Below are 24791 nucleotides of genomic sequence, written 5' to 3' on the forward strand. Positions count from 1 at the left end.
TCGCCCAAGATCACACAGCAGACAGACGGCGGAACCGGCATCGGAACCCGGGTCCTTCGGACCCCCAGGCCCGGGCTCTATCCACTGGGCCACGCTGCCTGAGTCCTCGCTATGTGCGGAGCACTGTACTAAGTGCTTGGGAGAGCACAATCCAACAGGATTAGCAGACACATTCCTTGCCATCAAGGAGCTTACTTCGAGGATCCAGAGGGCCGGGTTGGGGGAGGACGGGAGCCCCCAGCAGACCCCCTTCCCCGCAGCCCCAGCTCCTTACCTTTCCTGAGCCACCTCTTCGCTCCTCCTCTCCAACTGGCAGTCCTGCTGAAAGTGGCCTTTCCACTTGTGCTGGCCGCCCGGGGAGAAGAGGTCACCCATGACCTCCGCGGCCGTCACCATGCCGGAAGCCGGGCTCAGGACGCCCGCTAGAGTCCTGTCTCTGCCCACCACATCTCTCATCAGCTCCTCTGAGGTCATGCGGGCTGGGGAGGATCGGCAGCCCAGGGCCAGGAGGCAGCTCTCCACCTCTGCGCTGTCCTGGCTGGACCCGTTCTCCTCGGGAGCTGCACAAGGAGGGAGGAAGCAAGGGCGTGCTTTCTCTCTCTCTCTCTCTCTCTCTCTCTCTCTCTCTCTCTCACACACACACACACATACACACACACACACTCCCCCCCTTCCACCACCTCTTCTTCTCCACCACCTCCTCCTCTTCCACCTTTCTCCACCACCTCTTCTTCCCCCTCCTCCACCATCTTCTCCTCCACCTCCTCTTTGTTTTCCACCGCCACTACCTCTTCCTCCTCCTCCTCCACCTCTCTCCACGACCTCCTCTTCTTCCACCTCCTCCACCTTTTCCACCACCTCTTCTTCCTTCTCCCCCATCTCCTCCATCTCCTCTTCCTTTTCCACCTCCACTACCTCTTCCTCCTCCTCCTTTCTCCACCTCCTCCACCTTTCTCCCCCACCTCCTCCATCTTTCTCCACCACCGCCTCCACCTTTCTCCACCACCTCCTCTTCCTCCTCCTCCACCTTTCTCCACCACCTCTTCTTCCTCCTCCTCCACCTTTATCCACCACCTCCTCTTCTTCCCTCTCCTCCCCATCTCCTCTTCCACCTACCTCCTCTTCCCCCTCCTTCTCTACCCCCTCCACTTCGTCCATCCCCACCACCTCCTCCTCTTCCACATCTTGTCCACCACCTCCTGCTCCCTCCTCCTTCCCCTCCTAGGATCCGACATCCTCCCGGGCCCCGGCAGCAAACCATGGGTGGAGACTGAACTCACGGAGGCTGGAGGGGCTGAGTCGCTGCGGCTCAGGGCTCCACTGCAGTGGGCGATACTGAACCTCCTGAGGGAGCAAGGTCTGGGCCCAGCTGGTTTCGTTTCTCGGCTCTTCCTTGACTAATGCTTCGGGTCTTTCGGAAGAGAAGGGAGAAAAAGGAAATATTAGCTTTCGGCGATTCAGCCTGGGGATTAACCACTCCGTTCCAGGCTCCGCCACTTGCCCATGGTGTGACCCTGGCAAAGTCATTTAGCTTCTCAGTGCCTCTGTTTCCTCAGCTGTACAATGGGGATTCAATAACCTTTCTCCCGCCTAGAGTGGGAGCCCCCTGTGGGACAGGGACTGTGTCCCATCTGATTATCTTGTAACTACTGCAGAGCCTGGCACAAAATAAGAGCTTAACAAATGCCCCAGTTATTAAACATCCCTTTAGGTCCCCCCTCTATCTTGCTGCCCAGCCTCTGATTATTTTCGGATATCCATCTAGCAGGGCCCAGGGGGAAGAGACCTAAGGTCAAATTCCTATGTCAGGTTCACTCCTCACTGGCAACTCCTGGGCAGAAGACTTCGAAATCAAGGATCGATGTGAAGTTCTGAGGTGTCTGGTTTCCATTTCAGCTTCCTCGCTGTTAGCACGGCCAACTGATACCTGGTTACATTCTGACTGAAGTTACAACCCCAGAAACCAACAGTATCCTGTTCCACTAATGCCCTCTCTCCACCTGGGCCTAATCCAGATGTTACAAAGGCTACAATTCCCCAGGCACCAAACAAACTGCAGTCACCCAGTCCCCGTGCCACCATGCACGGTACATCTTTCTGGTCCCGGCTAGGAAAGAATTTCCACCTTAAAGGAGGAGACCAGAGAGCACTTGTCTCAAGCACTCTGGCATGTGCAAATACTAGTTTGGGAAAGGTTTATGAGTTCTGCTTCAAAGCACTTATAGCTTCTGTAATTTGTTTCAAAACTGAAATACACGTCTCACTTAGAAAAAGGCTGCAGTTCAGTTTCCCTTTAATCGAAACGCACCTTGCTTCCCTGAACAGCGGTGTCTAGAGGAAAGAGCACGGGCCTGGGAGTCAGAGGACCTGGGTTCTAATAGTGGCTCTACCACTTGTCTGCTGTGGGATCTTGAGCAAGTCACTTCACTTCTCTATGCTTTAGTCACGGCAAGTATTTTGACCTTTTCAAAACTCTGAGTCGACCTTTTTATAATATCTGCTAAGTGCTTACTGTCAAGTGCTGGGGTAGGTACAGATGAATTAGGTCAGACGCAGTCCCTGTCCCACATGGGATTTTCAGCCTAAGTAGGAGGACCCATTTTACAGTTGAGGAAGCTGAGGCACAGAGAAGTGAAGTGACTTGCCCAAGGTCACACAGCAAGCAATTGGCAGAGCCAGCATTAGAACTCAGATCCTTCTGACTCCCAGGCCATGCTCTCTTCACTAGGCCATGTTACCTGTCCCTCTCAGGGAGGAGATGAACTCCAGGATATGTGAGAGAAAGCAGAGATATGCAGTAGTCCAGTAATTATGTCAGGATCCACCCAGCAAGCCAGTGAGAAGTAAAGTCTCAACTCCTAATTCCTAAAGGACGCACGGCTTTCTCGGGAGTCAACTTGAGTGACTAAATCACTTCAAATTTCAGCAATTGCTTAACCATCCAGCCCATACGTTGTTCAAAAATATTGCTGTTGGCTCCTGCAGCCCTAAACTGGGCTGTGTTAAGAACGATATTTTCCTTTCCATGTCCTCCTCATTCTGTCTTATCTGCAGAGCTAGTTAAGAGGTACCCAGGGACACTGGCTTTCTTCAGAAGCCTAGACAAGGACACAGAAGTGGATGAGAAGGAGTCGGAGGTGGATCAGAGGCAGAGAGAAGGAACACTGTCATCCCACACTCCCCAGTGATCAGGGACACTGAACTGGGGAATCATAAGGGTCCATTTGGAGGAGTGAGATATCATCTCCATATCATCTCCCCTCTAGGATCATTCCCGGGAAGAAACGTAGCCGTGTGGAAAGAACACGGGCCTGGGAGTCAGAGGACTTTTTTTAAAAAATGGCATTCAGTGCTTACTGTGTGTCAAACACTGTTGTAAGCGCTGGGGTAAGCACATGAGTAAATTAGATTGGACTCAGTCTCTGTCCTGAGTGGGGCTCAAAGTGTAAGCGGAGGGAGGATAGGACCTTCCCTTACTTGTAAATTATTTTAATGGCCATTTCCCCAGTTAGGCTGCAAACTCCTTGAGGGCAGTGATAGTGACTACCAACTTCACTGTACTCTCTCAAACTCTTAGTACAGTGCTCTGCCCAAAGTAGATACCACTGATTGAGTGACATCTCTAGAAGCTTTTTTTTGGCACCAGATGGATGACTGTTAGCCCTGGGCAGGATAGGGACTGGGTCCCACCTAATTAACTTGTACCAACCCCAGCACTTAGAACAGTGTTTGACACATATTAAGCGCTTAACAAATACCATATAAAAGAAAATCTTGGATGTCGGGAGACCTCCCAGGATGAGGTCTCCAATCTGGGAGTGCTAAGCGCTTAGTACAGTGTTCTGCACACAGTAAGTGCTCAATAAATACGACTGAATGAATGGAAGCTACACCAGACCTAGAATAGAACCCCTCCTTCCTGCTACCAAAGGCTTGCTATGGGCTGATCCAGGCATGGGGTACGAATTCATTCATTCAATCACATTTATTGAGGGCTGCACCCTGTGCAGAGCACTGTACTAAGTGCTTGGTAAAGTACAATACAACAATCAACAGACACATTCCCTGCCCACAACGAGCCTACAGTCTAGAGGAGGGGAGACAGACATGAATACATATAAATAAAATGACAGATACGTACATAAGTGCTGTGGGGCTGGGATGGGGGGAAGAGCAAAGAGAACAAGTCAGGGTGACGCAGAAGGGAGTGGGAGATGAGGAGAGGTGGGGCTTAGTCTGGGAAGGCCTCTTGGAGGAGATGGGCCTTCAGTGAGGTTTTGAAGGGTGGGGAGAATCGTTGTCTGTTGGATTTGAGAAGGGAGGGCATCCCAGGCTAGAGGCAGGAAGCGGGCTATGGGTCAGTGGTGAGATAGGTGAGATGGAGGCACAATGAGAAGGTTAGCACCAGACAAGTAAAGTGTGGGGGCTGGGTTGTAGAAGGAGAGAAGTGAAGTGAGGTAGGAGGGTACAAGGTGGTGGACTGCTTTAAAGTCAGTGGTGAGGAGTTTTTGTTTGATGCAGAGGTGGATGGGCAACAGGTTGGCATACCCTTAAACAATCAGCATCATGACTGGTTTAGGGAGGCATCTTAGCATACTGGGCTTTTCACTTTTCACTCTCCTGTAGACTGTAAGCTCCCTGTGAGTAGGGAATGTGTCACCAATTCTGTCTCATTGTTCTCTCCCAAGCACTTACTACAGTATCCTGCACACAGCACGTGCACGATAAACACCACACTGATTGATGATGGATTGTTTTGGCAAATGTCACAGCCAAAGGGTCAACGGTCATTCATGGTTGCCCAGAGTTGTGGAGGGAAGATCACAACCTGACATTCCCTCTTCAACCCCGGTTAACAGAGACCGTCTGCAACCGACCCTGCCCAGTGACTCGGGGTGCAACCCACAGGCGGTACCCTCAAATTCTTTGGGCCCAAGCCCCTTCTCTGGAAAACAGAGAAGAGGCTGACGCATCCCAGGGTTTTTTATTTTATTTTTTAAATAAAGCACCTCATGCTCGGGGAGAGAGGGAAAAGTGATAAAAGCAGAACCCAATCAGGAGAGGGGAGAGTCGGCCCTCCGCCGACTGAAGGGGAAGAACAGGAATCGGGAGGTTTGGGTGAAAACACTTCAGTCGCGGGAGACAAAAGTCTTTTGAACTCATTCCTAACGGGACCGACCTCTGCTAGCAAATCCTGTCCGCCCACGTCAGGCTGAACTGAAGATCAATTCACCGGAGACTAGCTTAAGTCAATAAAGAGAAACAATAAAATAGATGGAAATCAAATAGCAACAAGGCTCAGACTCCCCTAATGTAAAATGTTGGAAAGAAAATATTTATCTGAATACATGCCCCGAGCCTTAGAGTGCTACAAGCTGTACTTGTCTTCAAGCCAGGATGGGTGGGCCCCCTCTCCTGAAGGAAGGAAGGCAAACTTACCTCAGGCGCCTGGGGTTTTGGGATGCTGAAGCCAACAGGGAAGTTAATAATTACATGAATAATTATCGAGAGGTCCCTGGTTCTTATCCAGATGTCCCCTCTGAGACTTGTGGATTTGTGCACTTGGATGGCATTTGATATTCGCCCCACCCTCAACCCCACAGTGCTTATGAACGTATCTTTCAATTCTATATTGTAAATTACTTATGGGAAGCAGCGTGGCTCAGTGGAAAAATCACGGGCTTGGGAGTCAGGGGTCATGGGTTCGAATCCCGGCTCCGCCACTTGTCAGCTGTGTGACTGTGGGCAAGTCACTTCACTTCTCTGTGCCTCAGTTACCTCATCTGTAAAATGGGGATTAAGACTGTGAGCCTCACGTGGGACAATCTGATTACCCTGTATCTGCCCCAGAACTTAGAACAGCGCTCTGCACATAATAAGCGCTTAACAAATATCAACATTATTATTTATATTAACATCTATCTCCCCCTCTAGATTGTAAGCTCATTATGAGCAAGGAAGGTGTCTGCTAATTCTCGCGTGGTACTTTCCCAAGCACTTAGTGCTTAGTGCTCCGCACAGAGTAAGTGCTCAATAAATACCAGTGGTTGATGGAAGAATAATTACGGTCTTTATTAAGTGCTCACTTTGTGTCAAGCACTGTTCTAAGCACTGGGGTAGAGACAAGTTAATGAGGTTGGACAGTCTCTGTCCCACATGGGACCCCCCACGTCTAAATGAAGAGGGGGGAGCCGGAATTGAATCCCCACTTTAGAGATGAGGAAATTGAGGCACAGAGAAGTGAAGCGACTTGCCCAAAGTCACATGGCAGACAAGCGGCCGAGCCATGATGAGAATCCCCCAAGACCCCGTGGGAGTCTTCTGACTCCCAAGCCTGAGCTCTTTCCGCTAACGACACACGGTTCCTCACTGATGAAAAGGCAGAAGGTGGGACTGAAGGAGCCCCGGCCCCTACCCCTGACCCCACGGGTCTTTGTTGAGTGTTGTATACCCTGAGTCAGAAGGACCTGCATTCTAATCCTGCCTCTGCCACAAGTCTGCTGTGTGATCATGAGTCACATCACTTCTCTGGGCCTCAGTTCCCTCATCTGTAAAATGGGGATTAAGAGTGTGAGCCCCAGGTGGAACAGGGACTGTGTCCAACCTGATTAACTTGTATCTACCCCAGTATTTAGAACAGGGCTTGGCACACAGTGAGTGCTTAACAAGTACCATTATTATCATTATTATTATTACCGCCTCTGGGGGCCAGGAGTCATAGGGATACTGCAGAAACAGCATGGCATAGTGGACAGAGCACGGGCCCGGGAGTCAGAAGGTCATGAATTCTAACTCTGGCTCCGCCACTAGTCTGCTGTGTGACCCTGGGCAAGTCACTTCACTTCATCTCAGGTACCTGATCTTTAAAATGGGGATTGAGACTGTGAGCCCCAAGTGGGACAGTTACTGCGTCCAGCCTGATCTGCTTATATCCACCCCAGTGCTTCGTTCAGTGACCGGCACGTAGTATTTAACAAATACTATTATGGCACAGCGGACAGAGCATAGGCCTGGGAGTCAGAAAGCCATGAGTTCTAATCCCGCCTCAGCCACTTGTCTGCTGTGGGAGCTTCACTCTTCTGGGCCTCAGTTCCCTCATCTTACTGTCCTCATTTTACAAATGGGGATTGAGACTGTGAGCCCCAGGTGGAACAGGGACTGTGTCCAACTCGATTTGCTTGTATCCACCTCAACACTTAGTACAGTGCCTGCCACACAGGAAGCTCTTTACAGATACCGTTTTATTATTACTATCATCATCGACCCCAGCACTTAGAACAGTGCCTGGCAAACGGTGGGTGAATAACAAGTATCATTATTATTATTATTATTATTACCATCCCTGGGGGCCAGGAGCCAGCGGGGACACTTGCCTGACGGTCTCCACGGTGGGTGGTTCTGGGCCAGGCCGCTCCGGGGCTCTGCGGAAGCCCCCGTGATAGTAGTACCGTGGGGCGGGCTGGTCCGGCAGGAGCCCGTTCCCGGTGGGGGGATGTTCCGGGGGTTGGGCAGTAGGGAGCTGCTCCAGTGGGAGGCTGTGAGACCGCTGCCTGGCGGCGGCCATCGGGCCCTGAGACTCTGGGTGGGGTCGCCCCAGGGCCACCTCCGGCGTCCGCGCCCTCGACGGCTCCGGGCCACCGCCGATGTGACCGCTGACGAGGCGACGGCCGCGGAACTTCTCCCAGTTTGGGGGCGGCGGACGGGGTGGCGGGGGCCCCTTCTTCCTCGCCCCGGGGTGGGGATCCGGCCGGCTCTCGTCCACCTTGGCCAGGAGGTCCCTCCGCTCCCTGCCTCGAGCGCCGGGGGCCTCCAAGCTGAGCTGGCTCTCGGAGAAGGCCCGGCCCCGGAGCGGGAGGGATGGCGGGGCCCCACGGCCGCCTTCTTCGCACGGCCCGCCGCTTTCCGGGGTCCAGCCGCCGGGCCGGTCGTAGTCACGTGACAGGTCCAGGGAGGAGGCCGCCCGGTAGCACGTGGCCCATTCCTGCTCGGCGTTCTCAGAGTAGGAGCGGAAAGGGCCTCCCCTCGAACAGCCGACGTTCCAGCGCGCCAACTCGCTGGAAGAGAGCAGAGGGGGCGGGTTGAGGAGACACACATCCCGGGAGTCCCGTGACCCCCTCCCTGCGTGCTCCCCATCCAAGGGCCGCTGGCGGGGCGGGTGCCCACGTGCCCGCGGCCACGGATGCCCGGGACGGGCGAGGTGCAATTTGAAAAGGCCGCCTCCGAGCCGTCGGTTTCTGAAGTGTTAAACCGGCCACCTGACCAGGCCGGGGGCGGGGAGAGCTGGGGAGCCGGGGGAGAGGGGGTTTCCTGCCAGGGGCGATCAGGAGGCCCACTCAGAACCACCCGCCTGCCCCTGCCCCTGCCCGGTAGCCGGAAATTCCAGGGGCTCAATTAAGTCATCAGACAGAATAAGCATTCAATAGTCTCCATGGAGACTGGGGATATTTTTTTCAAAATAATAATAGACATATTGTTAGTGGGACTCAGTCCAGCTGGACGGTCTCTGGCCCTCCCTCCCCCAAGCTCTCCCCCACCCCACCAGCACTCGGATCAGATCACGCTAAGCCTGCTGTCGAGGAAGTCCCCAGGGTTAGACCCCGAACCCAAAGCCGTCTGACTCTGTCTCCCTTCGTCATCTCGCCCAGGTCTCGGCCCTCCAAGGGCTGCACAAGGGCCAGTCCTGGGCATATTGGCCCCATAAGATGGGAGTTTCCCATGGAGCCAGCCCGAGGCCGATGGGGAGGGGACCCTGGGGGGCGGAGAGAAGGGGCACTGGCGGGCAGACACTTCAACTCTGTCAGCCACTGGGAGAGAGAGCAGCCTGTGACCCCAGGCATTCAGCACTTCCCCACTTAGCCAGAGGTCACGGCATCGAGAGGTCACTACTCATCTGTACCCCAGAGAGCCTCCCCCGCCCAGAGGTTGATTCGTCCCCACATTACAGACTGAGAAACTGAGGCCCAGACTCATCCAAGTTACTCGTCCAAGGTTGCAAAGAAGGTAAGTGGCAGAGGCAAGATTGGAACCCAAGTCTACTGACTCCTAGGCCTGTGCTCTTTCCATTAGGTTGAATCGCTTCGGGCGGGTCACGAAGTGGAAGGAGCCCTGTGGGGCAAGTCCCATGGTTTAGTCAAAGCCCACAGAATAGTAATAATAATAATGATGGCATTTGTTAAGCACTTACTATGTGCCAATCACTGTTCTAAGCGCTGGAACCCACATTCCAGAGTCTGGGGGAGCTGGAAGTGTTGTGTGCAGCGTGTAAATCTCTCTCAGGGAGAAAGGCCTGAGCCAGGTGGGACTCAGTTTAAGCTGCCAAGAGGCAAGGAGGGTGGGCAAAAAGTAGCAGGCAAGATGGCGCTTTCCCTTGTGGATGCCACCCAAGTGGGTGCTAGTCTGGTCTCACCGAATCAGGTTGGTGAACACATTCCTCCCTTTCCTTTCCCTCGCCGACACCTCTCCACTTAATAATAATAATGATAATTATGGTATTTGTTAAGCACTTACTATGTGCCAGGCACTGTACTAAGCTGCTAGAGAAACAGCGTGGCTCAATGGAAAGAGCCCGGGGCTTGGGAGTTAGAGTTGATGGGTTCGAATCCCGGCTTCGCCACTTGCCAGCTGTGTGACTTTGGGCAAGTCGCTTAACTTCTCTGTGCCTCAGTTATCTCATCTGTAAACTGGGGATTAAAAACTTTGAGCCCACGTGGGACAACCTGATCGCCTGGTAACCACCCCCCCAGTGCTTCGCACATAGTAAGCGTTTAATACCACCATTTTATTTTATTTATTTAGGGTGGATAAAAGCCAAACTGGGTCGGTCATAGTCCCTGTCCCACCTGGGGTTCACAGTCCCAATCTCCACTTAACAGAAGAGGTAACGGAGGCACAGAGAAGTAAAGTGACTTGCCCAAGGCCCCACAGCAGACACGTGGTGGAGCCTGGATTAGAACCCCTGACCTTCTGACTCCCATTCCCATTCGATCCTTGCACAAACCCACTCCTGTCCCTGTCCTCTGCTACAGATGGCTCCCCCATCGCCCCCCTCCTGCCCATTCTGCTCTTGCTGGGGTCAACGATGCTTTTGACCAGAACTGGGCAAATTGGCCCCACGAGACGGGAGTTTCCCACGGAGCTGGCCCGCAGCTGATGGGGAGGAGACTCTGGGGGGTGGGAAGAAGAGGGGGGGTCCGGAGTGTGGACACTTTAATTCTGTCCCCCACTAGGAGAGGCAGGAGCCCGTGACTCCAAGCATTCAGCACTTCCCCGTTTATCCAGAGGTTACCGCAACCAGAGGTGACTGGGTATCTGTACCCAGACAACCTCCCCCTCCCATTCATCCCCATTATACAGATGAGGAAACTGAAGCCCAGAAAAGTTGAGTGACTTCTCCAAGGTCACCCGGATAAATCGATGAGTCAGTGGTATTTAATCAAGCGCTGTGTGCAGAGCACTGGACTGCGTGCTTAGTACAACCAAGTAGTATCACCGGCTAGTGTGACCTTAGGCAAGTCACTTAACTTCTCTGCTCATGTGGGCAGGATTGTGTCTGTTTGCTCTTGTATCGTACTCTTCCAGGCACTCAGCACAGTGTTTGGCACACAGTAAGTACCTATCCCAGTGCTTGTAACAGTGCCCGGGACACAGTAAGCGCTTAATAAATTACCATTAAAAAAAAGAACTAGACATGGTCCCTGTCCCTTGAGGGGCTCACCATCTATGAGGCTAGTGGCTCGTGTCCAAAATTACTGGATCTCTCTGCTTGGGCCGATCCCATTTGATGCTGTTGGGTTTTTCCAGTGAAAACTTGAGCCCCAAATGGGATTTTATAATTGAAAATTCTTTTCGACAAACATGTCTGGGCCAAAAAGAGGCATCTATTGTTAATAAGTCTGATCCTCCCCAGAAGGCAGGTGTTTGGAGATGAGCTGCCTTTTTTTCAGTCCACCAGGGGACTGATTATAATAATGGTAATAATAATAACGGTGGTATTCATTATGCCCTACATGCCTTGCACTGTATTACCCTGGGATAGATATGATGCGATCAGATCAACACAGTCCCTGTCCCACATGGGGCTCACACCTTAAGGAGACAGAAAACAGGTATTTTATCCTCATTTTCAAGATGAGAAACCCAGGTCCAGTGAAGTGAAGTGATTTGCCCGAAGTCACACAGCAGGCAAGAGGCAGATTTGGGATTAAAACCCAGGTCTTCTGGGTCCCAGTCCAGTGGCCTTCTCACTAAGCCATGTGGATCAGTACCTACCAACAGTGCAGACACAATTTAGGTCACAGAACCGTCACTTGTCTGCTGTGTGACCTTGGGCAAATCACTTAACTTCTCTGGGCCTCAGTTCCCTCATCCCTAAAATGGAGATTATGAATGGGAGCCCTATGTGGGACAGGGACTGTGTCCAACCTGATTACCTTGTTTCTACCCCAGTGTTTAGAGCGTTGCCTGACACATAGTAAGCATTCAACAAATACCAATATTATTCTTTCAATCGTTCAATCGTATTTATTGAGCGCTTACTGTGTGCAGAGCACTGTTCTAAGCACTTGGAAAGTACAATTCGGCAACAGACAATTCCTACCCAACAACGGGCTCACAGTTATTATTATTATTAATAATAACTGAGAGGTAATGCTCCTCTCAGAGTGCTTCCCTTTCTATCAAGTATTCACCTCATACCCTCAAAGAAACCTGCTGATTATTGTCATTAATAATAATAATGATGATGATGATGATGATGACGGCATTTGTTAATGTGCCAAGCACTGTTCTAAGCACTGAATGAATATTCTTTTCACATTGTGTTCTTTGGCCCAAAGAGTTAAAACAAGGAAGGACTAGCCAAGAACCTAAGATATGAGGACTCCCTTCCCGCTCAAAGGTCAGCACACTTGGTGCCCTTAATGTCAAAATGCCTTTCTCTTTCTCCTCCATTTCTCTGACAACATTGCTTCCCTTGTTACTTTTTGAGGAAAATCCCATTTGCCAACTGAATTCCCTAAACTGGCACAGCCTGCCACGGCTGCAGTTTTAGAAGATAGCTACCATCCTGCCAAGCAGGCATTAAGAAGAATACTAATAATTGTGCTATCTGTTCAGTGCTTACGATGTGCCGAGTACTGTACTAAGTGCTGGGGTAGATAATCAGGTCGGACACTCCCTAGCCCATCTGGAGCTCATATTCCAAGGCAGAGGGAGATTAAGTGTTGAATCCCTATTTTGCAGATGAGAGAACTGAGGCACAGAGAAGTTATGTGTCTTGCCCAGGTTCCCACGGCATGTATCCAGATTGACACCTCATATAAATCAGTGGAAATTATAGCGAGGATAGGAAGCAGCATGGCCAAGTAGATAGAGACAGGCCTGGGATTCTGAGGTTCTACTGCTGACTCTGCCAATTTCTTGCTCCGTGACCTTGGGCAAGTCACTTAACTTCTGTATACCTCAGTTCTCCTGTTCTCCCTCCTACTGACACTGTGAACCCTCTGAGGGACAAAGGACAGCATCCAACACAATTAACTGGTATCTACCCCAGCACTTAGAACACTGTTTGACACACAATAAGCACTTAACAAATACCATTTAATAATATATATTTTTTTAAGTGGCAGAGCCAGGATTAGCACCCAGGTCCTGACTTCCAGACTCTTAACAGCAGGCCACACTCCTTCCCATCCTTCCTGTAACTTCCACTGATCTGTAAGAGAGGTCGATCTCGACCACCCCCACCTCTAAGAAAATCAGCTCTCTTTAAAGCAGAAATTTCTTATTGTCTTTTCTCTCCCTCCACCTTATTTTCACCTCTCACCTCTACATTTGCATTTTCTCGGGTTCTTCCTGGTACTTGGAAGCCTCAAGCCTCCTTTCCCGGTTCTCCCCGATACAGCGCCTTTTTCCAATAGTTCTGGGCACGAGATGGGAGGAGTGTCTTATCCCGAAGGTCAGTTTAGCTCCATGAGGAACACACTAAGTCACATAAAGTATACACGCTTTGCAGAAAAGTTAGCTTGGGTAATCTACACGCATAGGTGCCAATTTTTCATTTTGCATGTGAAGGCAAGTTCTGAAAAGTTCACAAGTCAGAAAGGCACCATTCTGGGTCCTCTGGGCTGTGATTGGAAATTCTCAAACCTCATCAGGCACCGGGGATGATCAAGGCTGGAAATCTAGCTCAAAAAGCATCCCGGTGTTGGCAGTGTGGCCTAGCGGATAAAGCTCAGGTCTGGAAGTCATCTGGGTTCTAATCCTGGCTCCTCCGTTTGTCTGCTGCGTGACCTTGAGCAAGTCACTTCACTTCTCTGGGCCTCGGTTCCCTCAGCTGTAAAACAGAGATTCAATTCCTGTTCTCCCTCCTACTTAAACTGTGAGCCCCCTGTGGGAAAGGACTGTGTCTGATCTAACTTGAATCTATCCCAGTGCTTTGAACAGTGATTGACACATAGTAAGCACGTAAATACCATTAATGATTCTTACCTCTGCCCACATGCACTTGAGTCAAAAACAGAATTCTTACGACTTATATGCTCTCTGATGTGTCTCAAGAAAATAACTTCATTGGTACAGAAGTAGGTCTGCTTGCCCCTATTTAAGGAGCATTTCTTATTATGATGATAATAAATCTTAAGAAGATGATTTGAGTAATACTCATAATAATAATTGTGGTATTTGTTAAGCATTTAGGAGATGCCAGGCACTGAACTAAGCACTGGGGTAGATACAAGCAAATTGGGTTGGACAACGGTCCCTGTCCCATATAGGGCTCAGAGTCTTAATCCCCATTTTACAAATGAGGGAACTGAGGCTCAGAGAAGTGAAGTGACTTGCCCGAGGCCACCCAGCAGATAAGTGGCAGATTCTACTGGCATTAGAACTCTGGACTGGGTGGACCACTGGTCTGACCCAGTTAAGGCATCACTTTTAGCCTCAAGAGGGTGGAAGAATGGGCAGATATACAGACTCTGTTGGAATCAACCAATCAATGGTACTTTTTGAGCATTTACTATGTGCAGAGCACTATACTGAGCGCTTGGGAGAGTACAATACAATAAAATCAGCCAGCACGTCCCCCCGGAACAACAGAAGAGTAGGAGCTGTTCCAAGGGAGATGGTTGCACCTACTTTTGACCCGGGGACCACAAAAGGCTCTAATGAGTCAATCAACAACGCCGCTCTTTGCCAAGTGGTGGGAAAATAACTTGGTAAACAAAGCGCCATCCTCCTCCCACACAATTCATCACTGGGGGCCAGGGGCCAGGTTGGTTATTCCCAAATTGCTCAACGAAGGTCAACTGCCATGCTCTGATTCTGGCTGTCCACCAGGGGCCAGCCTGCCCAGAACGCTTCTGCTTTTTGAAAAACTGGAAACAAAAATGTATCGCCTCAAGCTGTATTTGCGGGCCGACTTAGAGCAAAGCAGTCGACAGGCCTGCAGAGCGAGAGGGCCTGCAAGGAGCCTGAAAAGCTACCAAGTTATGAAACTGACTAAACCGAGCCCTTTGCCTCTGGCTAAAGGCTGTGGAGTAATGAGCTCCACATGGGATGCTCGCTGAGATTCTTCCCTCCTTCCCCGCCCCCCCCCCCCTTACAGGAGCAAAGAACGGGACATTAATCACTCTACAGAGGCTCGACCCACCCCAGCCTGTCTGAGGTTCTCTGTCCTTGGGAAGGGAGAGGCAGGGGAGAGATACGGCGGTAACAGACTCAGAATAATCTCTTAGGATCCTCCTTTCCTCGCCTTCCCTCTCAGTGCCCTTATGTCTCACTTCCTGGATTTTGCAAACGTTTCTTTCGGCGTTAAACACGGAGAGGCCCCCATCTCTGGCTGGCTCCCTCCTCCTCCTGGAAGGGTGCTATCATAGTCCGGCTGCTGGGTGGTAAGGCGTGACCTGTGCTCTTCTGTTGCTGTACCCCTGGATTGTAGAGCCATTGTGGAAAACTTTATAATAACAATAATTGTGGTATTTGTTAAGCGCTTGGTACGTGCCAAGCACTAGGGTGAGATACAGGATCATCAGATTGGACCCAGGCCCTGTCCAACATGGGGCTTGCAATTAAGGGTTAGGGAGAATGGGTTCTTAATCTCCATTTTACAATTGGGGAAACTGGGGCACGGGGAGGTGAAGTGACCTGCCCGAGGTCACACAATAGGCAAGCAGCTGGGACTAGAACCCAGGTCTCCCGACTCCCAGCCCCCATGCGCCTTCCGCTAGGCCGTGCTGCTTCTCAAAATAAACTCCCATCAAGCAAGCTCGGAGGAAGATTGATTTTACATAATTTAGAGTTATTGACTTCCATTTTTCAACCACTTTTGAAATTTACCGATTTGGTGCTAGTGACCAAAGCAAAGAAAATGATTTTCAACCCAGGGGAAAGTTTTATTCATCTAAAAGTAAAAGGAGCACGGGCTAAGAAAGACCGGTTGACAGGAATTGTACCAGAGAGGTCTTCTTCCTCGGGGGGTTTTGGGCTCCTCCTCCCAAGCATGGTCAGGGGAAAGAAGTCCTCTAGACTTACAGCTTGGCAGGGAATATGCCTGTTATGTTGTTACACATATGTTGTTAGAAGCAGCATGGCAGAGTGGACAGAGCACAGGCCTGGGAGTCAGAAGGTCATGGGTTCTAATTCTGACTCTGTCACTTATCTGCTGTGTGACCCTGGGCAAGTCACTTCACTTCTCTGTGCCTCAGTTACCTCATCTATAAAATGGGGATTGAGACTGTGAGCCCCACGTAGGACAGGACTGTGTCTAACTCAATTTGCTTGTATTCACTCTAGCACTTATACTACAAATACTACAAATACTACAAATACTACAAATACTACAATTATTATTATACTGTACTCCCCCAAGTGCCTAGTACAGTGCTCTGCACAGTAAGTGCTCAAAAGATATGATTGACTCAAGTCAGAGAAGCAGCGTGGCTCACTGGAAAGAGCACGGGCTTGGGAGTCAGAGGTTGTGGGTTTGAAACCCGGCTCTGCCACTTGGCAGCTGTGTGACTGTGGGCAAGTCACTTAACTTCTCTGTGCCTCAGTTACCTCATCTGTAAAATGGGGATTAAGACTGTGAGCCTCACATGGGACAACCTGATTACCCTGTATCCACCCCAGTGCTTAGAGGAGTGCTCTGCACATAGTAAGCACTTAACAAATACCAACTTTATTAAGTCAGGTGATCCCCAAGACCTACCTCTCCTGAAGCTAATAATAATAATGATAATTGTGGTATTTGTTAAACCCTTAGTTTGTGCCAAGCACTGTACTAAGAGCTAGGATAGAGACAAGATTATCATGTCCCTCATAGAGCTCACTGCCCAAGTACTAAGAGCTAGGATAGAGAGCAGATTATCATGTCCCTCAGAGAGCTCACTGCCCAAGTTGGAGGGAGTACAGGGATTGAATCCCCATTTTGCAAACAAGGGAACTGAGACGAGACAGAGAAGCAAAGTGACTTGCCCAAGGTCACGCTGCAGACAGGAGGAGGAGCTGGGATTAGAACCCAGGTCCTTCTGATTCCCAGGCCCGTGCTTTATCCACTAGGCCACACCGCTTCTCAAATGCTGGGGAAATGGGCTAAATCCATCAATCCCCCAATGTATTCACCTACATGACTTTCCAATCTCCACAGAACCAACTTCCTTAAACGTGAACTGCCTCTCGGAGGAAGATTTCTTAGGTTCCTCCAAGCTTCCTGCCCTTTCAGCATGAGGTGATTTTTCCAATAAGCCTTTCCACACCCTTACACTCACTTCTGCACCCCCTTCTGCCAGATGCTCTGAATTTCCCCTGAGGAGGGTAGGATGTCCATCCCCTTGATTCTATTTATTGCTATTGTTTTTGTCTGTCTGTCTCCCCCCATTAGACTGTAAGCCCGACAATGGGCAGGGACTGTATCTGTTGCTGATTTGTACATTCCCAGCGCTTAGTACAGTGCTCTGTACGTAGTAAGCGCTCAACAAATACTACTGAATGAATGATAGAAGGCGAACTTTCTGAAATAATTTGTATTAATATCTGTCTCCCCCTCTAGCCTCTAAGCTTGTTGGGGCAGGGTATGTATCTGCCATCTCGACTATACTGCACTCTCCCAAGTACATTGCTCTGCTCGTGGCAAGCAGTCGACAAATCCCAAACTCTCTGGATGGCTGCCTGGAGCCCCCTATAATAATAATACTACTAATGATAGTGGTATTTGTTAAGCGCTTACTATGTGTCAAGCACTCTTCTAAGCGCTAGGGTAGATACAAGCTAATCATGTCAGGCACAGTCACTGCCCCACATGGGGCTAACAGACAAGCAGGAAAGAGAACAGGGACTGATTCCCCATTTTACAGATGAGGGAACGGAGGTACGGAGAAATGAAGTAACTTGCCCAAGGTCACACAGCAGGCAAGTGGCAGAGCCGGGATTAGAATGCAGGTCCTCTGACTCCAGAGCCCAGGCTCTTTCCACTAAGCCGTGCTATCCTTGAACCCACCGTCCAGTCTCAAAAAGTGGCTGATTAAAAGTAGTCTCTAAACGCCACAGGGTATCAGATCTTCATGATTCCACCTCGCTTGGATTAGAGGCTAGAACATACAGCGTTAACAAAATAGGTTCACAAGGATTTTCAGAATCTCTTAATGAAGGGTAAGTTTGTTAGGCGAGGAATTATTTGCAGTGGAAGTAATTCTGTTCTCAACATTAGAATCGCTGCCGGAGAGCTTGTGTGTACACGGAATTCACACAAATGAGATAATGAAGAAAAAGAATTTTCTCAGGGTTGAAAAGCACGAGAAGCAGCGTGGCTCAGTGGAAAGAGTACAGGCTTTGGAGTCAGAGGTCATGAGTTCAAATCCCGGCTCGGCCACTTGTCAGCTGTGTGACTTCGGGCAAGTCACTTCACTTCTCGGTGCCTCAGTTACCTCATCTGTAAAATGAGGATTAAGACTGTGAGCCCCACGTGGGACCACCTGATTCCCCTGTGTCTACCCCAGCGCTTAGAACGGTGCTCGGCACATAGTAAGCGCTTAACAAATACCAACATTATTATTATTATTAAAAGACAAGGAGCAGCACTAAACAGCAGGGAAAAGAGAGAGAATATAATAATACTAATAATAATAATAATAGTGGTATTTGTTAAGTGCTTATGTGCCAGACACTGCATTAAGCACTGGGGTAGACACTAGCAAATCAGGTTGGACTTAGTCTATGTCCCATGTGGGGCTCCCAATCTCGATCCCCGTTTCACAGATGAGGTAACTTAGGCTCAGAGAAGTGATGCTTTGGGGGGGGGGGGGGCTGAAAAGTAGGATGTGGCCCTTTCTTTTCCAGGCTCTGTGTGCCCTTGAAGAGCCTCTTCAAGGTCAGGCCTGTCCAGGCCCTTCTGATTTTCTGCTAATTTAATAATAATAACAGCACTTGTTAAGCACTTACTATGGGCCAGGCACTGTGCTACTACTGGGGTAGATACAAGGTAATTGAATTGGACACAGTCCCTGTCCCACATTCATTCAATAGTATTTATTGAGCGCTTACTATGTGCAGAGCACTGGACTAAGCGCTTGGAATGTACAAATCGGCAACAGATAGAGACAGTCCCTGCCCTTTGACGGGCTTACAGTCTAATGAGGCTCCCAGGCTCAATCCCCATTTTACAGATGAGGTAACTGAGGCCCAGAGAAGTAAAGTGACTGGCCCCAGGTTACAACACAGCAGACAAGTGGCGGGACTGGGATTAGAACCCATGACCTTCTGACTTCCAGGCACTTATCTGTCCACTATGCCATGCTGCTTCTCAGTGACATAGTACACACAGTGATACAGGCCTGTTCACTTCAGGGTCTTGAGAGAAAGATGCCTTGTTACTCACTACCAAGGCTGTTTTTCGGAAAGGCCCTTCCTTTTCACTTCTCTTCCTTAATAATTATGGCATTTGTTAAGTGCTTACTATTGCCAAGCACTGTTCTATGTGCTGAGAATGTAATAATGTTGGTATTTGTTAAGCACTTACTATGTGCAGAGCACTGTTCTAAGCACTGGGGGAGATATAGGGTAATCAGGTTGTCCCACATGAGGCTCACAGTTAATCCCCATTTTTACAGATTAGGAAACTGAGGCACAGAGAAGTAAAGTGACTTGCCCACAGTCACACAGCTGACAAGTGGCAGATCCGGGATTCGAACCCATGACCTCTGGCTCCCAAGCCCGGGCTCTTTCCACTGAGCCACGCTGCTTCTCTAACGTAATCACCTTGAGCGCAGGGAATGTATCTACCAGTTCTGCCGCACTGCACTTTCCTAAGCACTTAGCACAGCACATTCCATAAATGCCACCGAGGGTATAAAGGAGCACTTTCCCCTCACCCTTTTTTTTCCTTTGGTTCCTTTAAAACCTTAAGAAAACCCTGGAATCTGGGATTGGGGGGTCACCCACCTCCATCCTAACCAATAAAGTCCCTTAGCACTTCTGGAATATGCAAGTAGCCCCAGCCCCCTAAGTGAATATTGACTTAGATCCATCCCTTATTGATTCATTATTTCGCTCTTGCTATTCCCAGTTGGGTCTGTTTTTCCCTTCTGCTCCCCCAGTTTGGAGGCGTCCTTCTGACACTTCCCCCAGCCCCAACTCCCGCATCAGAAAATGTGGTCCTAACTCAGGTTTGGAACTCCCCCTCTTTCATATGATAATAATAATTGCAATATTTGTTAAGCTTTTACAATATACCAACCACTGTACTAAGCGTTGGGATAGAGACGATCTCATCATGTCCCACTTGGGGCTCACAGTTTAAGTAGGAGGGAGAACAGGTATTGAACTCTTATTTTGTAGATGAAGCAACTGAGGCACAGAGAAGTTCAGAGCCTTGCCCAAAGTCACACAGCCGGCACACGGCAGAGCCGGGATTAGAACCCAGGTCCTCCAACTCCCAGGCCTGTCCTTCCACAGACAACCACTCTTCCCACCTTCCAAACCCTCCTAAAACTACATCTCCTCCGAGAAGCCTTCCCTGACTAACCGTTATTTGCCCACCCTATTCACCCTCTCTTCTGAGTCTTCTATGTGTTTGGGGCTGTAACCTTTAAGCCCTTTTTTTGCAAACTCTAACCCTAGCCCCAAAACATCAATGTCCAACTCCTCATTCTCTGCTACTTCTCCTAGCTGTAATTTATTTTATAATCCTTCTCCCCCACCTGATTTTAAGTTCCTTGAAGACAGGGATCTTGCCCATCAACTCAAAAGCTGCACACAGTAAGCGCTCAATAAAAAAACATTGATTGATTGATTGATTCCTTGAAGGAAGGGGTCATGACCAACAATTCTGCTGGACTCTCCCGAATGCTCCCAACTACCCTCCTTGCCAGCCCTGCTGGAACCGACCAGGCCCAACTCAAACCACGACCTGTTCTCTCTTCCTGTACCCAAGTCGGGCTGGCGCTTGGCACGTCTTCAGCTTCAGGCTTGGGGGTGGAACTTGACTTCCACGGGTGCTGCCCACCCTCAGGGTCAACCGAGTCACCTGCCCGCTCTGCCCCTACCGCTCAGGCCAAGTGGGCCGAAAACTGGGGGATGCCACAGGAGGGACGAGGGGATAGAAGACTATTTTCGTCTCAGGCCCGTCAGGTGCTCACGGTGTGCTTTCTGAGGGAATAAACTGGGCAGTCGAATGGCCCTGCCAACAAATCCCCAGTCCACCGTTCTTTCCCAGCTCCCGCCCCTCTCCCGAAGCCACCCGCTCAAGCCGAAATCCCCCAGCGGGCCGCTTACCTCACCGACTGGCTGGTCTTCCTGTTGATCTTCACCGGTTCCCATTCATCCAGAGGAAATTCCTGCAAGGAAGATCCCGACAAGTCAGGGGGGTGAGAAGGAGACCTCGGCCGCCGCAGCCCGGAGGAGTCACAGGAGGCCGAGGGCGGTCCCGTGCCCGGATCCCAGGGGCCGTGCTGGCTTCCTCCCCGGGAGCCGCTAAAGAAACACAGCCCCAGAGGGTTCTCCTCCCAGGAGGAAACTTGGACGCTCTCCAGCTCCCAATCCGGCAGGACTTCTCTCCCGCCTTGGGCATGCAGCGACGGAGAAAGGACTCAGCAACCGGGGCAAAACGTTCTCTAAACTCTTCATTTTTTCCCCTCTCCCTGCCACCCTCACCCCCCCCCCCCCCCGCCCAAGCCACGTTGCAAACCAGTTTAGCGTGTTTGCTGTTTGCTCTGGCTCCCGCACTCTCTTTGGCCGAGGAAGTCTTTTTGTTTGCCTCATTGGGCAAATTTGATTGTTTCTCTTCCCGCTCCTCCGCTGAAAACCCTTCTGAGGGGGACACGGTGGCCAGGGAAGGCAGGCTTTGGAGTTCAAGGTGGGAGAGCTTGGCATCAGCCACCGACATATTTTAGGGGTTGAGAGTGCGTGAGAGGCAGTATAACCCAGGGGAAAGAGGAGGGGTTTAGCAATCAAGAGGACCTGCGTTCTAATTCCGGCTATGCCATAAACCTGCTGGGTGACCTTGGGCAAAGTCATTTAATCTCTCTGTGCCTCAGTTTCTTCATATGAAAAATGGGAATTCAATATGTTCTTTTTTATGGTATCTGTGAAGCACTTACTATATGCCAGGCATTCTTCTAAGAGCTGGGTAGATACAAGATAATCAGGTTGGACACAGTCCCTGTCTCACATGGGGCTCTCAGTCTTAATCCCCATTTTACAGATAAGGTAACTGGGGTCCAGAGAAGTGAAGGGACTTGCCCAAAGTCATAGAGCAGATAAGTGGCAGAGCCAGGATTAGAACCCAGGCCCTTCTGACTCCCAGGCTCGTGCTCTATCCCCTAGGCCACACTGCTTCTCATTTTTTCTCCCCTCTAGATCGTAAATCGCATGTGAAACAGGAAATGTGTCTGATCTGACTGAATTATATCTACCCCACGGCTTAGCACAGCGCTTACCACATAAGAAATGCTGAACAAGAACCACAATAATTATCAAAATAATAATTATTATTATTATTCCCAAACTCCCCAGCTCTCTGTGGAGTCACCGTCTTATCCCGAGCTTGCTCAGAACTTGACACAAATTAATCAACCAACCTGGATGTTTATTGGGCACTTCCCGTATGCAGAGCACTGTAATTAATTACTTATGGTATTTGTGAAGCACTTAGTATGTGCTGAGCACTGTTCTAAGCACTGGGGGAGATACAAGGTAATCAGGTTGCCCCATGTGGGGCCCACAGTCTTAATCCCCATTTTACAGATGAGTGAACTGAGGCCCAGAGAAGTTAAGTGACTTGCCTAAGGTCACACAGCAGTCCAGTGGCAGAGTGGGGATTAGAACCCACGTCCTCTGCCTCCCAAGCCCATGCTCTTCCCATTAAGCCACGCTGTACTAAGTGCTTGGGAGAGTACACTACCCAAGAGCTGGGTGACACGATCCCTGCCCACAAGTAGGTTTACAGCCTACAGGGGGAGGCGGACTTGAAAATAAATTACAGCAAGGGAAAAGGAGATAAGGCCTCGCTTGGAAGCTGTCATAGCCCTCCTCATTCATTCAATCATATTTATTGAGTGCTTACTGTGTGCTGAGCACTGTAATAAGCAATATAACAATAAACTTTTCCTTCCCACAACGAGTTTAGAGACATTCCACACAGTCCCTCTAAACTGCTGAACCAAGCTAGACTTTGTCGGGAAACGTCACGCTTGGAGCAAGTGCTAAGAACAGTTATCGCATACAGTCAGAGAGCCAAACAAGTGAGTTAATAAATGTCCTCTTGTCAGGAAGCTTGTCCGCTCCCCTGACACCATCCGAGGTTACTCCCCTCCCTACGGGCACAGGAGAAATCCCTGGCTTTCCATTCCAGACCTGAAGCTCGGCCTTCTGATCCGGTTCCCCGATCTTACATATCCCCACACCCCCCATAACGCCCTGACTATCAGTGCTCTTGTAAATTTGCTTTTCCTATCAGGCCGCAATTCCTAGTCTGACTTCCTGGAACCAGAATCAATAATCGCTTTCTCCCTGGATGGGGACTGCGAGGTTCGCTTCTGTCAAGGCCGGAGGTGTAGGATCAGTCGACCAATCCGTGGTATCTACGGAGCGCTTCCCGGGTGCGGAGCACTGTACTAAGCCCCCAGGAGAGCACAATGCAACAGAGATGGCAGAAGCAATCTCTCCCCACAAGGAGCTTACGGTCTATGGGGGAGAAGGACATTAAAACAGATTAGGGAGAGGGGAAATAATAGAGTAGGAGAGTATTTACATAATTACTGGGGGGCTGGTGTGTCAAATGAAGATGATCTTTGAGGTGCATGGGGATGTCCAACCCTGTTTGGCTCGGAATTCTGGAGGCCCCAAACGGCCCTGTTTGAGCCCAGTTTACTCCACAACCGTTCAGGGGAATGAAAGAAGGAAAGCAGCATGACCTAGTGGATAAAACACGGGCCTGGGAGTCAGAAGGTCATGGGTTCTAATCCCGGCTCTGCCATTTGTCTATGTGACCTTGGGCAAGTCACTTTACTTCTCTAGAGAAGCAGCGGGGCTCAGTGGAAAGAGCACGGGCTTTGGAGTCAGAGGTCATGAGTTCGAATCTCTGCTCTGCCACTTGTCAGCTGTGTGACTGTGGGCAAGTCACTTAACTTCTCTGTGCCTCAGTTCCCTCATCTGTAAAATGGGGATTAAGACTGTGAGCCCCACGTGGGACATCCTGATTCCCCTGTGTCTACCCCAGCGCTTAGAACAGTGCTCGGCACATAGTAAGCGCTTAACAAATACCAACATTATTATTATTACCCTGTATCTACCCCAGCACTTAGAACAGTGCTCTGCACACAGTAAGCGCTTAACAAATACCAACATTATTATTATTATTATTCCCTGGGCCTCAGTTCTTGCATCTGTAAAATGGGGATTAAGAGTGAGCCCTGTGGGGGAATGGGATTGTGTCCAACCCAGTTATTATCTTGTATCTACCCCAGCGCTTAGTGTCTGGACTACAGTAAGCACTTAACAAATACCATTAAAAAAGGGTGGAGTTTGGTGACCCCACCCTCCATATCTGGAGGGAAGGAGCCCGAACGAGGAGGTGGAGGGAGCGCTCGCCACCCAGACCGGGGCTCAGCGAAGGTAAAGGGACTGAAAACCGGAGGAGATGAGTCGTTCCCTCCCGTTGGCACCTCAAGGCAACCCTGCGCTCCAGCTTGGGCGGGAAGGGGCAGAACGGCAGCAGGAGCGGAGCGGCAGAATCGGAACGCCTGGAGGGTGTGGTCTGAGCAAGCGACAGAGGGATGACTCATTTGGGAGAAGGCCAGCACCCGGTGGGAGTTACCAGATCTTGTTCCCTAGCAGACCTTCCTCCCATCCATCAATCAATTGTATTTAATGAACGCCTACTCCAGCGTGGCCTAAAGGATAGAGCCCAGACCTGGGAGTCAGAAGGACCTGGGTTCTAATCCCGGCTCCACGCTGTAATCCCGGTCACACTTGATGATTGTGTGACCTTGGCCAAGTCGCTTCACTTCTCTGGGACTCCGTTCCCTCATCTGCAAAATGTGGATTGAGACTGTGAGCCCCCCATGGGACAGGGACTGTGTCCAACCTCATTTGCTTGTATCCATCCCAGCGCGGAGTACAGTGCCTGGCACCTCGTAAGCGCTTAACCAATACCACATTTATTATTATTGTTATACTAAGCCTTGGGAGAATCCAGTAATTAAATGGCATGATTCCTGACCTCTTGGAAAAGTTTTGAGATGTCCACCTCAGCTGGCACGTTCTGAGTGCGTGTATCCGGTGGACTGCCCAAACTAAAAGCA

At 50.2% G+C, this 24791-nt stretch overlaps 1 protein-coding gene across 4 annotated transcripts in view; it reads right to left on the minus strand.

Moving 5' to 3' along the window:
* The window catches only part of SHROOM4 (shroom family member 4), a 176576-nt gene that overhangs the window by 16477 nt on the left and 135308 nt on the right, over positions 1 to 24791 (minus strand). For all 4 annotated transcript variants that reach the window (XM_029067243.2, XM_029067245.2, XM_029067244.2 and 1 more), the window contains 4 exons: positions 20764 to 20825; positions 7374 to 8054; positions 1281 to 1411; positions 275 to 560 (listed from right to left, as the gene is read on the minus strand). In XM_029067243.2, the coding sequence (XP_028923076.1) occupies positions 275 to 560; positions 1281 to 1411; positions 7374 to 8054; positions 20764 to 20825 (1160 nt within the window). The remainder of the gene's footprint in view (positions 1 to 274; positions 561 to 1280; positions 1412 to 7373; positions 8055 to 20763; positions 20826 to 24791) is intronic.

This window comes from Ornithorhynchus anatinus, chromosome 6 (assembly GCF_004115215.2).
Source record: "Ornithorhynchus anatinus isolate Pmale09 chromosome 6, mOrnAna1.pri.v4, whole genome shotgun sequence".
Taxonomy (NCBI): Eukaryota; Metazoa; Chordata; class Mammalia; order Monotremata; family Ornithorhynchidae; genus Ornithorhynchus; species Ornithorhynchus anatinus.